At 37.8% G+C, this 14,293-nt stretch overlaps 1 protein-coding gene across 1 annotated transcript in view; it reads right to left on the reverse strand.

Moving 5' to 3' along the window:
• LOC140242367 (thioredoxin reductase 1, cytoplasmic-like) overlaps positions 1 to 14,293 on the reverse strand; it is a 50,501-nt gene that overhangs the window by 15,395 nt on the left and 20,813 nt on the right. Inside the window, exons 3-6 of the mRNA XM_072322107.1 lie at positions 4,142 to 4,359; positions 3,144 to 3,216; positions 867 to 935; positions 302 to 352 (exon numbers count right to left, since the gene is read on the reverse strand). Coding sequence (XP_072178208.1) covers positions 302 to 352; positions 867 to 935; positions 3,144 to 3,216; positions 4,142 to 4,359 — 411 coding nt within the window. The remainder of the gene's footprint in view (positions 1 to 301; positions 353 to 866; positions 936 to 3,143; positions 3,217 to 4,141; positions 4,360 to 14,293) is intronic.

Here is a 14,293-nt window from a genome sequence, read left to right on the forward strand (position 1 = left end):
ATGTTTGCGTGTTGTTGAATTTGTGGTCCAGAAGCGATTCCCGAAATTTGCGAAAATTATAGCTTATACCATACTCCTGGCATTTTGTAGATATGTCAGACTTTGGAATAGAATGCCAGGCAAGATTGCAGTCTGAGGCCAACCCATCTTCTCTACAAAGGGGTATTCCATTAGATTAAAGTAAAGTAGAAGAAAGGCATTTTATCTCGTAATGGTCTTCTGAGCAAACAATGTCCATCCACACTGCAGTCATTCACAGAAAAGAACATTTTGAAGGCAGACACAGCATGTTTATGCTCACCATTATCTGGCGTCTCCCAGCCATAGTGTCTGGAATCCTGCAATGATTCTCCTGTACACAGTTCAAGTGAAAAAGAGACAAAAACAAACATGACTTCACAAGTAATGGGATATCAGTTTGAAATTATCCTCTTCCAGTGGTCATATGATCACCAGTAATTTCTGATCTCGCTTCAGTCTTCCAAATATGAATCTTGCTTTGTAAATAAGATATCAAGTATGCATACAAACCTTTTACTTAACCTAAAAATAGAATCGTCAGTTCTTGTTCTGGTATTTGTTTTGTTTTGTTTTGTTTTATTTCCGGGGGGGGGGGGGGGGGGGGCGCGACTGTTTCAAGAATCCAAAAGACTACTTGTCATGTCAGCTCCTTGTGTTTTCAAAAAGCTGATTTGTATCATTCTATGACACAGAGTTGTTAAATAAAAGCCATCAGAGTTAAATGCAGATGTTCCTCTAATCATCAATCATAATAACATTCGCTTGCCACAATGGCACACCAATACACTCAGATGTCATTTCTAACAACTCAACAACTATAAGCAATTCATTTTTAGATATCTCACCAAGAATAGCTGCTTGATGCATGAGTTTCTTGGGTATACAGCCAACATTGACACATGTGCCACCAAGTCCTTGAGAAGGGAAAAAAGAAACATACAGTCAATCCAGAGTTATTTTCACAAATATTCTTTTCACAAGCACTATAAATATAGTATGTCATTCACCACCAGCACTGTAAAGTATCCAGAATATTTACATAACCAGTGTCCCTACAACCTACTTTTGACAAACAAACTAAATGACTGCTTGCTCAGAGCATTGGGCAAGCAGGTATGCATCCTCCAGAATATATATGCAAAAATTGTGTTCATTTCCACTGGATGCAGAAATTGTTTTTGTTTCCAGTGGGTACAAAAACCATGCCATATCTGCTCTGCAGCTTACTGATTAAGGTTGGCCCTCATGACCCATAATAATACATTTCAAATGCAAGCAGTACATTTACCACCAACCTATGATAATGGTCCCTTGATTATTTCTGCCTCTATAAATTCAGATGTGGAATCTGAATTCAGGTGCTCTACATTATCAGATGTGGAATATTCCACCATTTAAAGTTTTCATGTATTGCCTTTGTTTTTGTGCGGTAAAAAGGTTAGCAAATCAAATGTTTGTGGCAACAATGACTGCTTTCAGCTCCTTTCAGCTCCTCTCAGAGAACTGCATTATCAAAATTCTATGAAGGTCTGTCAGAATTCACTGGGGCTGTCCTGCACAAACAAGATCATAATGAAGAGCCCAATTAAACTGGGCTGAGATCTGGGGGCAGACATCGGAGCAGAGTGTGTGTGGGTGGCACAAAACCACATACCACTGGCACAAACATCCAATAGGTATTGGCTTTAATAGCAAGCAATGGGGTTGACTTGGTACGTGAAGAAATACACAAGGACACTCCTTCAATTAAAAAGAGTAAAAAATGTTCATTGCAATATGTTCTTATGTTGACAGCATACAATTTAACACAGAGAAAAAGGGTTGCAACTGGAATATGGGTTGTTGTTGCCTTTTGAAATCATAGCAATAGATAACAGTTCATGGCACTGAAAACAGCTGCATGTTTTTGTCACTACAGGATGTATAAGCTTGTTTTCACCTAAAATAACCTTATTGATCCCATTTGTCATCACTTGGAAGGTCAAATTTGAAAAATAACGGTTCCAACTGCCTTTTATTCTCAGCATAAGTGTGATCCATCAGTTTTAATGAACAGAGTTGGGTTTACACAGCACTCTAATGGAATGGGATACTAATGTTTAAAATCTGCATTTGATCATTCTGTACCATGTGTGACAACATCAATGTACATTTCCAAATACAAAACAAATATATACACTACTTGTATATTTTTGCTATGTTTGTTAGGCCCCTACACATTTTACAGTAATATTGTTTCTGGCCTATGGGATAGGTCAGAAAACACAAAAGAACATTGATTCTCTTGTTGCATTTCACCTACATCTGTAGTTTGGCACACTGCCACTGAATTAGTTATCTCTGCAGTCTAATTGTTTTATGCTGAGCAAAAGAACAAAAAACAGAAAAGCGAGTAGTGCCAGGTCCTGTTGCATTATCTGTTTGCGTGGTGATATCTGGGTCTGAATTGCAGCATAAATATACACGGTTCACCTACTGTATGAATCATTCACCACAACCATTCGCCTACAATAAAAGCGGCAAGTTCACACTGACCACAAAACTATGTAGGATGCATCCCATGAAACAATCAGGCTCGACACTCCACAGATAAAAGCAACCGAGTTACCGGAAACTATTTGCTCCTTTATGTGAGATAAGTTTTTGCTCTTTTGCAATTGATCAACTGGCAAATATCTCAGTGGTAGCTTTAATACATGTACTATTGGTGCAGGGCAAGAGGGATTCATACAGAGTGCTCATATCTGTCCTTACCGCATACAAACATAGCATACTGGGTACACCTTTATTTCTACGTACAACATGGTATAATGCTGCGATAGTCATATCTCATATATGGCCATGCAACCAAGACAGTACGCTATCGACTCAAGTGTAAGAAAACAGACAATGAAATGAATATGATGTCACATGATATATAAATATGCTTGAATATCAGACAACAGGTGTAGATTTGATATCACTTTACAGACAAGTCTCAGGCTCGTTACTGATTCAGAGTTTGATCATCCACATGTTTGCTACACTGTCAAATCGACAGCCCAAAAGCAAGGGAGAAAAAACAACATTATGCAATATCTCAAGTTAATGTTTCATGCAAAGTCAAATCATTCATCTCTTACCCCATGTTGTTCCCTTTGGAGAAGGAGAGACAAAGTCACATACAGCCACTTTCTTGCCATACAACGCTGCTTCCTGGGAAGAGAGATAACAGAAATCCTACATATGTCTCATTTTTCAATTACACCCAGAGTATCTTGCTGAACATGTGGCACAATGAATATTGACCACTTACTGCATTGTATCAAAAATATCCAAATATTTCCCATTGATGCCCCTTCCTGTACTTCATATTTCCACCTCTTCACTGCCACAGTGCTCAACTATTAAAAATGCCTCTTTTTTTTTTCAACAATGGTACAAACAAAAGTATACACAACACAGATGGTCATATCTGACAGAGAAGAATGCATTCTTCCATTTATAATGGATATTAAGACTGGGATAGGTTATAAGAAAACCATTATTATGCAAATACACACACAGAGAGGAAGTGACTAGTATTCAAAAGCTTGTAACTGCTGAATAAAACTGTCACATTATTTCTTGCATTTGATCTCATGATTCAGCACTCTTATGTGTGTGTGTGTGTCTGTGTCTGTGTAACTGTACAGGTTGTATGTATGTCTGTCTGTCTGTCTGTACATCTGTGTCTGTACTGTTGATTTTCTTTTAAAAGTTACATGTATGAAGCAATAACGTACACTGGTGCAATGAGCCTGAAAACTGACAAGCAAATTACATGAGGCTTGTCAGTGATACAACATTTGCTCCTGCGACAATTGCTCAGTTCTTATTTTCTCCACAAACTTAATGGTTAGGGTTAGGGTTGCAACAGGATTTTAGGCTTACGGGTAGTTTGATGTGAGGATTAGGTTTAGGTTTAGGGTTATGTTTGCAGGTAAAACGCATGTTTTATAATTCATGTTTGGCTTGGCATACACATATTTCCTGAGAGCAATTGTCGCAGGAGCAAATGTCATGGACCCGCCTTGTTGGTAAGTGTCAGGCACCTCACCCTCTCCAAACAAACTGGACTACTCTCCCTCTTCACACAAACCTTTGATGCGGCCAGGCCTCCTGAACCCCCTCCGATGACGATGAAGTCGTAGTCGTACGTGGAGGGCGGCGGGCTGAGGAGCCGCGCCAACTTGCCGTCCGACTTGGCCTTGATGGTGTTGTCACAGCCACCGAGGTGGGTGCCCTTGATGAAGACGTTGGGAACGGTCTTCTGGCCCGAGAGCTCCTGGAGAGCTGCCTGGAGCTCTTTGCCATCCTCTGAGAAAAAGAGAAAGTGAAAGAGAAAAAGGAAAGTGAAGGCCATTACTTGGGATTGTAGCAGCATATCACTATGAAAGAGAAACTTTACATTTCCCCATCTTATCAAACATGTTCATAGTTTTGAGATGCAATTTCTCATAATTGGGATCTACAGCAGCTGTATTCTATTCTTCGCTCTTTATTGAAGGGCGTGGGATCAATGGGGAACATGCATGAAGGTATGTGAATACTTAAAAGGGAAACATTCTGGAAATGGGGTCTACGCATGAACATCTTCCCCATCAAAATCTGGTGACAGGTCATATCCCTCAAAATCTTATTGCATGAAGCATAGGACTTGAAGAAGGCAATCTGAATGGTAAAAATAAAATTTCACCTGGCTTCCAAGTACGCAAAATGCAAGTTAGAAATGGTATTCAATTTCTTTAGTTTTCTACTTCAAGTGAACTCATCAAGCATCAAGGCAATGATATCAAAGGCATTGTCACTAAAATGCATTGCTACAAATACAATACACTCCCCTTGGTACTACAAAGTCCATTATATTGTACTGCATGTCCCCTTTGCCCTAGCAAACAACAGAAAAAAAAAAAAACAAACAAACAAACAAACAAAAAACACACACCACACGGCAAAGGAAAATTGAGTGCATATACACTGTATGCCTGTTTTAGGCATTTGACAACTGCCCCACATGTGTGATGCCCTACATTAATACAAAGGGATTCTAGACGGGCACGAACGCTATATGCAGCCCATACGCAATTACAGTTCAAATGGCACACATGCCACCTTCTACAGCAAGTACTGAATTCCACAAACAACCTCATAGTGCAATCACTTACACATCCATGCATGTCACAATGGAAAGTCACTCTGTTTTGTGGATGTTTTCAAAATCCAACCTATCTACAGCAGGAGAAAAAACAGACCAAAATAAAACTGTATGGGATGTGAAGGAATAGTATAAACGCAGAATCGTTTGAGGTAAAATTGTTGATAGCATATTACATAGCTACACGTGATTCTCAAAGCAGATACTGCGGATTGGTATGATACTGAAAGTACTCTATGCGACTGATTTATCGGTAATAACATGGTGTACTTGCCACAATATCTATTAATGAACACTTGCAATACACTTCACACTTATAGTATGACTCATATGCAGGTTGAATCAAAGGTAGATACAGACTTCACATGAATTCTTTAAAGGGTCCTGTGAAAAAAAAAAAAAAATGCTAGCAGGGGTGGATACGATGAGTATAGCACTTTACGCGAGGAGATTTCTCACTTTAAAACTATCACTGAACAGGTTTACATCACACTTGTATTACTATCCACTCTACAAACATGTACCACGTAATGAGAGAGAAAATAAAATCAATCCATACACTAGATAAGGAACTAAAACTGTATGGCGATTCTAACTGGCCTTTCCAGAAAATCTTGCTTCAGTCTATTCGCAATGTAAAAGACTAGAGCACTGAATGCATGATACACGTCCTACACTGTACACAGCTACTTTTGTGTAATAGTCACTTTATTAACTGTCTCTATTAGAAAGCAAATTGGCTACCAGGGCCCTGTTTTATCAAAAGATAAATTTAACGTTAAGTCAAAATAATCTATGATTAACCTCTCAAATCAACCCTAAGTCCACTTAATCTGTGATTAATTTCCAAATCCACTTGAAGTCCGTCTTATCAAGACGGGTACCCGGAGTTGACATCAACTCCAACTTCCTAAAAAGTCAACACATAAGTTTTCTCAACCGCTCCAAATCTATGATTAACTTAACAGGTGATAAATATCAACTTTAAGTAGAAACAGTCTAGGTAGACTCAATTGTAAGGCAATTTACAGAAGAAAGATGACTGTCACACTTTCCTAGTCTAGCTGGGGTCTTGTCACAAATGTTTGTCTGTTAAATGCTAACCTTTCTCTAACATTTTGTTGCGTTTCTTTCATGTAATTATGGTCTTTTCCTTGCATGAAATTCACGATCTGCACGCATTGCTTACGCGACTGCTGCACGCAAACACCCTCGACAGCAGTCGCAATCCCAGCCTGCGCGCCCGGCGCCTCGGCACGCCGTCCGCCCGCCAATCAAGCTACCGCCAGCAAGCAAGTAACCGAGTGTACAGTACTGGAACTGGAACCGCGTCTGTGTGTAATGCATATCTTGCCAAAGTAAAGAACCCATATCATGCGAGGAAACCAGTGATTTCTGACGTGCGTAGGGCTACGTAGAGCTAGTTCAGCCGGCAATAGATACTAATTAAGAGTTTAGTAGGCATATACAGAAAATAAAGAGTTTAATTCTATATATAGCACCGAGTACCACAGTAACTTGAGATCCAGCCCACCAGGTTATAGATTTAACGTTCAGCGAGTCGTTTACCGTAACACGTAGTGGCGTACTGCTGATTAGAGCGTCTATATCTAGAATTTCGACATGTTGATGATGTAGACTTGCGATCTATTCTTTACAAAGCCGATCTGCGCCGTAGAGGTAAAAACAAGCTACTGTAATCGCCACACTCTCACAAGTTTCCATAATCCTACACGTAAACACAGGACTTCAGCCTATTGAATTAAGACTTGAAGTAATCCTACGTATGTGCGGAATCTTTACGGTACACGCGTACGCAGATTTTCGTTGAGCTCGGGATGTGCTAGATCTATCGACCTACTTTTTTCAATACAACGCAAAACGGCGTATTTTGGGGTTTTGTTGCAAACTTAATACTTCTAATTCAGCGGCTGTATAGCGCTAATAATACTGCGTCGCACTAGCAGACTACGAATCCGTAGCCATGGCAAACAATCATGTTTTTGTTGTTTGTTTTGCTTAATGTATCGTTTTGTTTTTAAGCAGACAGTACCGGAAACCAGCCTCGTCCCGTGTTTTTAGTTTTGACTAAATCAATAATTAAGTCATGGTGATGAGCTATAACTATAATCGACTATTAAGTCTCTTTGTAAAACGGAAACTTGCAGTTGATTTAAAGTTATAGCAGACTTCAAGTTGGATAAAGTTAGCGTTGATTTCACAATCAACGCTAACTTTATCTTGATAAAACAGGGCCCAGTACTTTCAACTCAGGACTGACTTCTCTCGGTAGCAGTCTTTTTGCTCTCAGTACCACAAAATGTCAGTCAAAGGTCAGAAATAGCTGCTGATGTAGCGAACAGTGTTCACGAAGTAGCCAAAAATACTGAATTTAAAGGGATCGTATAGTTTTGTTTGAGACCTAATTTCAGGTTTCTAACATTTTTTGGTGAAATAATGAGAAACCTCTCGTGAAATAAGAAAGAGCATGTGATTCCATGACGAATTCAACATTTATTCGATGAGGATTGGTTTTGAAATGGCTGAAATATCCAAAACAGAGTGATTTCAACAAAGTGTGGGACCCACCTTTTATTATGATCGCTTTGTTTTACTTTGTTTTTGGATGTTTCAGTCATTTAAAACCCAATTTTCATTAAATAAACTTTGAATTTCTCTTGAAATGGAATACTCTGTACTATTTCATAAGTGTTTTCCTCGTATCTCACAAAAAGTTAAAGGCCAAATTCTCATATCCACCAATACTGTACCATCCCTTTAAGTGACTGTGAATGTCTTTCTTTGTATTGACAGTATGGCTTGATAAACTTACTGTCTGGATAATCTATTGAGTCTTGGTTTTTTTTACAGGACACAAGTCCTGTCATCAGTGTAGGACAAAAACTTACTTTTGCTCATTACACAGAATGCCTTATATCAGAATTCTCAAGGGAGAGGGGTATTGTTTAAAAAAAAAAAAAGGTACAAAAATATACACAAAGCACGTACACAAAGCAATCCAGAGGAAAAAATGACAGATTTAACATCTACTGTGGATAGCTAAATCCTCATATGTGGAGGGTTATTTTTTTTCCAAACTGGCAAACTCTATTTTCATAATGATTTTTAAAGGCAGAAGTTGCAGGGTGGAGGGGAAGAAGTCTGAAAAACAAAGTCAGAAAGAGCTGAGCACTAAAAAGCCCGCATCACAAAAATTTACTACCAAACAATAAAGGATGAGAAAAAAAAAAAATCCACATGGCATTGAGAGTGTGGTCAAAGCTCTGTGCTGAAGAATACAGCTCGGGGGCTTCCAACTAAAAGCCATGAATGGGAATACGTGTGAAGGCACAGCTAGCGAGGGCCTCGGGCAAACCATGGAAACGGCACCGATATTCATGTGTGGATTTGGACGCATAATCTGCTATAATATGGATACCGACAATATTAGAAGAAACGCTACCCTGGAAGGCGACAGATATGACTTTATTGGATTGGCATTCCTCACGGATGGAGAAAAGGTCACCTGACTTTCTCCTCTGGCACCCAAGTACAGGTTGTTAATCAAATTCCTGCTTAATTTCATTGAGAAGCATATTTTGGCTCTTAGCTCTGAATGCATAATACTAACAACGGAAAATAACATGTTCAATAAATGGGGAGGAATGGCTCTAAAGCATGCTGGACACACTTGTGCATTCTGAACGGCTACTCTGTCTCACACAATCCCATTAATTCTTTGCTCATTTTTCCACTAATAACTTATATTCATTTCTTTGCTCATTTTTCCACTAATAACTTATATTCATTTCCGGTCAGTTTTCTTCTGTTTCCGTTTGTTATTTCTACTACTGTACTTCTAAGATGTTCAAGGAGAAGTGTCAGCCTCTTTTAATGTACAGTGTACACCTCACTCTTAAATATTAATCACAGTATTTGAGATAGATATTATGATGCTTGATTTCAGATTCTTAACATTCAATGAAACAAATAAAACAAAGTTTTGTTTAGGTTTATTGTAACAGTCTTTTCTCTTTTTCTTCCTTTTATTTCAAATTAATTCCACATTGCACATAACTATTGCTATTTCTCGCTGTTTCATAAATCACAATCCCTAGCAACTAGAACCAATGAGAAATGAGTAATGAATATCATGAATGTACCAGTACCGTAGTGATTGCTGTGCATGTCCATTTATTAATTTGCTGCCTAAATGAAGCTGATCCTGGGCCCTGTTTCATAAAGCTGTTCGTAATGTTACGAACTTACGAGTGACTGGTGATCAGTTCTGATGCGCTATACTTATCAGAATTTCCAAAATTCAGCACAAGAACTGATCACCAGTCGTCCGTAAGTCGTTCGTAACTTTACGAACAGCTTTATGAAACACCCCCCTGGAAACCATGTGGCAGAAATCAGCAGAAATCAACATGTCGGTAACCTCCACAGTTTGTTAAATTTACTCCACCTGTATATCAGTAAACCATGGAAATCACAACAACCACAGACAAACTCCACTGCACAAGGTTGAAAAAAAAAAAAGAACATTGGTGCTACTCTGAAACTAGTGATAGATCACTGATACATGTATCCTTATTCCCATTCAATACCAGGTTGGTTCCATGACATTTGCTCCTGTCACAATCCTGAGCCCAAGACTGGTCAAAGTGTATACACACATAAATACAATGTATTATCATGCATTATTTTGTTAATTAGTGCCCTGTTAGCCTCAGCTAATGGGATACTCACAATGTGTCACTGACTTAAATTTAGCATGTTTACCATAAGTGAAATCTTAGTACATCGTTTTTTGTTTTGTTTTGTTTTTTTTTTTTTCAGTTGGGTTGGATTTCTTGAATGTTTGGGGCCACAAGATCAAAACACAATGTGCATTTTAATGGCACATGCCGGCTACATGTACATGGCCATTTAGATTGAGTGGTAGGCCTACATGTAGTACATGGACGATGGCAAATCTAATGCCTGTGGTACACATGGGCCTATAATAGAACACACTTCAATTTTTTTTTTTTCCCCCAGTGAGTTACAAGCTAACATGCTGGAAATCAAATGAGCAAGTCTGAATCAATAAACCTCTGGACTAGTCCTTCACTGAATAACTCTCACTTAGCGCTTTATGAAATAATTTAATAAAAACATGACGCAGCTGATGATTCAGCAAATTTCACCTCAAATGATACGGAGCAAAGAGTATGCCTAATGCAAGATTGCCTCTTTACTACTACTAGGAATTAAAATCATTACAAAATTGTCATTTTCTATGACCTCCTGCTTGCTGTAATCTTCCTTTAATACATGACTGAATCTCAAGGACATGTAGTATGTAAAATGGTACAAGGCAAGAGGACAAAACCTGCCTAAATCTAACTTAAAATGGGTGATGCAGTCTTGATGTTAGTCTCCTTTAAAGCCCGCTCTTGCTGCATCCTATGAAACTTGTTATTCTTTCACAAAGAGCCTGCTCAGATCGCCCGCAAGCATCCAAACGGGCGACATAATTGCAAGGGGTGTGTGTGCTCCAATGGCTCGGCAAAAACACCAGTCTAATCACATCATCTTTACCAAGCTGACCTTGTTGGGCAGGTATTAATTTTCTCTTCTATCCAATACTCAGGGAGGATGTGGCATCCATATATGAGAGATGCAACTAGTCTTGGACCCCAGACCCCAACAGAAAATCCTCAATCTGTCACTTGCATACCATACATGTAATAACTGATTTCTGGTGTACACCGTTCTAGAGCATGGTACAAGTGCAATTGAAAGAAAGTAGGACTTCACGGCAGTCAACTGAAGAGTTGCATGCAACTAATTGCAGTAGAACAGCAAATGAAAAACAAAGAATGAATAAACTTTGAATTACATTATATAGGCAAGTTGCAATATCTTTTAGAAATTGAAAGTGTCAACACAACATATTTGGGTCAATCCATGTCAAATCATCCAGTGCTTGTCACCCGACCCCCTCCGATTTTCTTAAAAATCGCACCAAATGTTCCCCAAACTGTCTGACGGAAAATCCCAAAATATTTTGCCCCAAGGTCAATTGGTTGCTAAGATCATGGACCCGGTAGGGTCCATGCTAAGATACAGCCTCACATAGCAACCGGTGCGCATTCCAAAATATTAGTTAAAAGAAAATTAGGCATTTTTGATTGACTGTTTTAGCTTGGATATTTATGCAAAAGTGTTCATTATCTGGAAATTGAGAGAACTTTATAGTCTTTGCAAGAGAAACTGACTGTGACGCGAAATTGGCTTTTCGTTAACGTGCACGAGGTCACCGAAAAAGGTGTTAAATGTTAATTTTGAAAATTTTAATGCATATTTAGAAGCTAATATCTTCCACATTTCATCACCTCAGGTTCTAAAATATTTTGCCGTTAAAGGCTTTGACTTGCTCAGTAATTTTGAAAAAACTCGGCGCATTCATGATCACCATTTTTACGGAGAGCGCCCTCAAAGTTGACAAAAATGAAAAATGTGCCAAATTCAAGGTCACGGATCACCCTTCGTCCCACCTAGGAATAGCATCAATTTTTGTATATTGATAGACATTTACCTATATTATCTTGGGTTACCAAAGAAATTTTGCTCCCGAAATGTTCAATGGCAAATTTACCCCACCGAAAATGGTCGTAAACGGCCAAATTCCCACGTAAGATCACATATTGGGTTTAGAGGACATTTCAAATGTCCATGCTTTCAAAATGAAAAGCACTAGCCCTGTGATATTTGCAGTAGGGATAGTCTGTTATACATATTTTAGTAATATATACCACAAAACACTTTTATTACATAATAATGACCTTGAAATTTAATCCAAAATTTGATAAAAAACAATAAATCGCTCCACTTTCCTCATTGCACTGCATGTAAATGTGTTTTGAAAGACTTTTCACAGAGCAATATTTCAAGAATTATGAAAGCTGACATTCTACCATATTAGGGTGCTAAACTATTTCTGCTCATCTTTCAGATTTAGTGTCAATTTGATCATGAATGTTATATCTTTGACCTTGAAGTGCTTCTAAAAATAGCTGTAAATTTGTAAACTACAAAGTACACACACGACAGGTGTTTTATGGCATGATATACTTGTTATTCTTCCACAAACACAGCTTTTTATGATGTAAATGTTATATACTGGAATTAATCTATACATGTTTGCGAGATATGTTACAATTAATTACTCTGTTCTGACAATGACCCTCAATTTCAATCAAAAATGGGGATGGTAATATTTTGTGATTTTGTGTGCATTTCCTATGGAAAACAGTGCTTCTTGTGGTGAAACTCATAAAAACTTGACCATTTTTACTATCTATCACTTTGATTGGTTAATTCTATTCTAGTTATGGTAGAAAAGTGGGCTGTGACAATTTCCAATAAAAAAACAAAACATGGTTATGCTGCAGAAAATAAAAACAAAGAAATACATAAGAAATTCCAAAAACAAGAAAATACATAAGAATTGAAATGATTTTGAAAGTTTTCATTAGGTACAGAACAAATTCCCCAAAAAAGAAGACTCTCAGTCCTGTTAATGTGCGTTTCACAGGCTAGAATACAAATTTTTTAATGTCCATAATTATCAATTATCATTACGTACTTTAATACAGGTCTTTATGGAGAGGAATAGGCATTTCTCATGATTTTGAAGGTCATAAATTGAGGGTCATTGTCAGAACAAAGCAACTGATTGGAACATATCTTGCAAGCATATAGATTAATTCCAGTATATAACATTTACACTATAAAAAGCTTAATTGTGTTTGTGGAAGAATCACAAGTGTATCATGCCATAAAACACCAGGTCCTGTCGTGTGTACTTTGTAGTTTACAAATTTACAGCTATTTTTAGAAGTACTTCAAGGTCAAGGGTATAACATTCATGATCAAATTGACACAAAATCTGAAAGAAGAGCACAAATACTTTAGAACCTTAATATTGTAGGCTGTCAGCTTTCATAATTCTTGAAATATTGCTCTGTGAAAAGTCTTTCAAAACACATTTACATGCAGTGCAATGAGGAAAATGGAGCGATTTATTGTTTTTTATCAAATTTTGGATTAAATTTCAAAGTCATTATTATGTAATAAAAGTGTTTTGTGGTATATATTACTAAAATATGTATAACAGACTATCCCTTCTGCAAATATCACAGGGCTAGTGCTTTTCATTTTGAAAGGGTGGACATTTGAAATGTCCTCTAAACCCAATATGTGATATGTGTACGTGGGAATTTGGCCATTTACGACCATTTTCGGTGGGGTAAATTTGCCATTGAACATTTCGGGAGCAAAATTTCTTTGGTAACCCAAGATAATATAGGTAAATGTCTATCAATATACAAAAATTGATGCTACTTGTATTCCTAGATGGGACGAAGGGTGATCCGTGACCTTGAATTTGGCACATTTTTCATTTTTGTCAACTTTGAGGGCGCTCTCCGTAAAAACGGTGATCATGAATGCGCCGATTTTTTTCAAAATTACTGAGCAAGTCAAAGCCTTTAACAGCATAATATTTTAGAACCTGAGGTGATGAAATGTGGAAGATATTAGCTTCTAAATATGCATTAAAATTTTCAAAATTAACGTTTAACACCATTTTCGGTGACCTCGTGCACGTTAACGAAAAGCCAATTTCGCGTCACAGTCAGTTTTTCTTGCAAAGACTATAAATTTCTCTCAATTTCCAGATAATGAACACTTTTGCATAAATATCCAAGCTAAAACAGTCAATCAAAAATGCCTAATTTTCTTTTAACTAATTTTTTGGAATGCGCACCGGTTGCTATGTGAGGCTGTATCTTAGCAACCAATTGACCTTGGGGCAAAATATTTTGGGATTTTCCGTCAGACACTTTGGGGAACATTTGGTGCGATTTTAAAGAAAATCGGAGGGGGTCGGGTGACAACTTTCCTGAAAATTGGATGATTTGACGTGGATTGACCCATTTCTTACTCAGGCAGATTTTCTAGCTTTCAATTATTAATAACAAGTTGAATTCTGACAATCTCCACAAAATATACCTCTGCTAATCCCTATATTAATAAAAAAGTTGC

Source organism: Diadema setosum, chromosome 2 (genome assembly GCF_964275005.1).
Source record: "Diadema setosum chromosome 2, eeDiaSeto1, whole genome shotgun sequence".
Taxonomy (NCBI): Eukaryota; Metazoa; Echinodermata; class Echinoidea; order Diadematoida; family Diadematidae; genus Diadema; species Diadema setosum.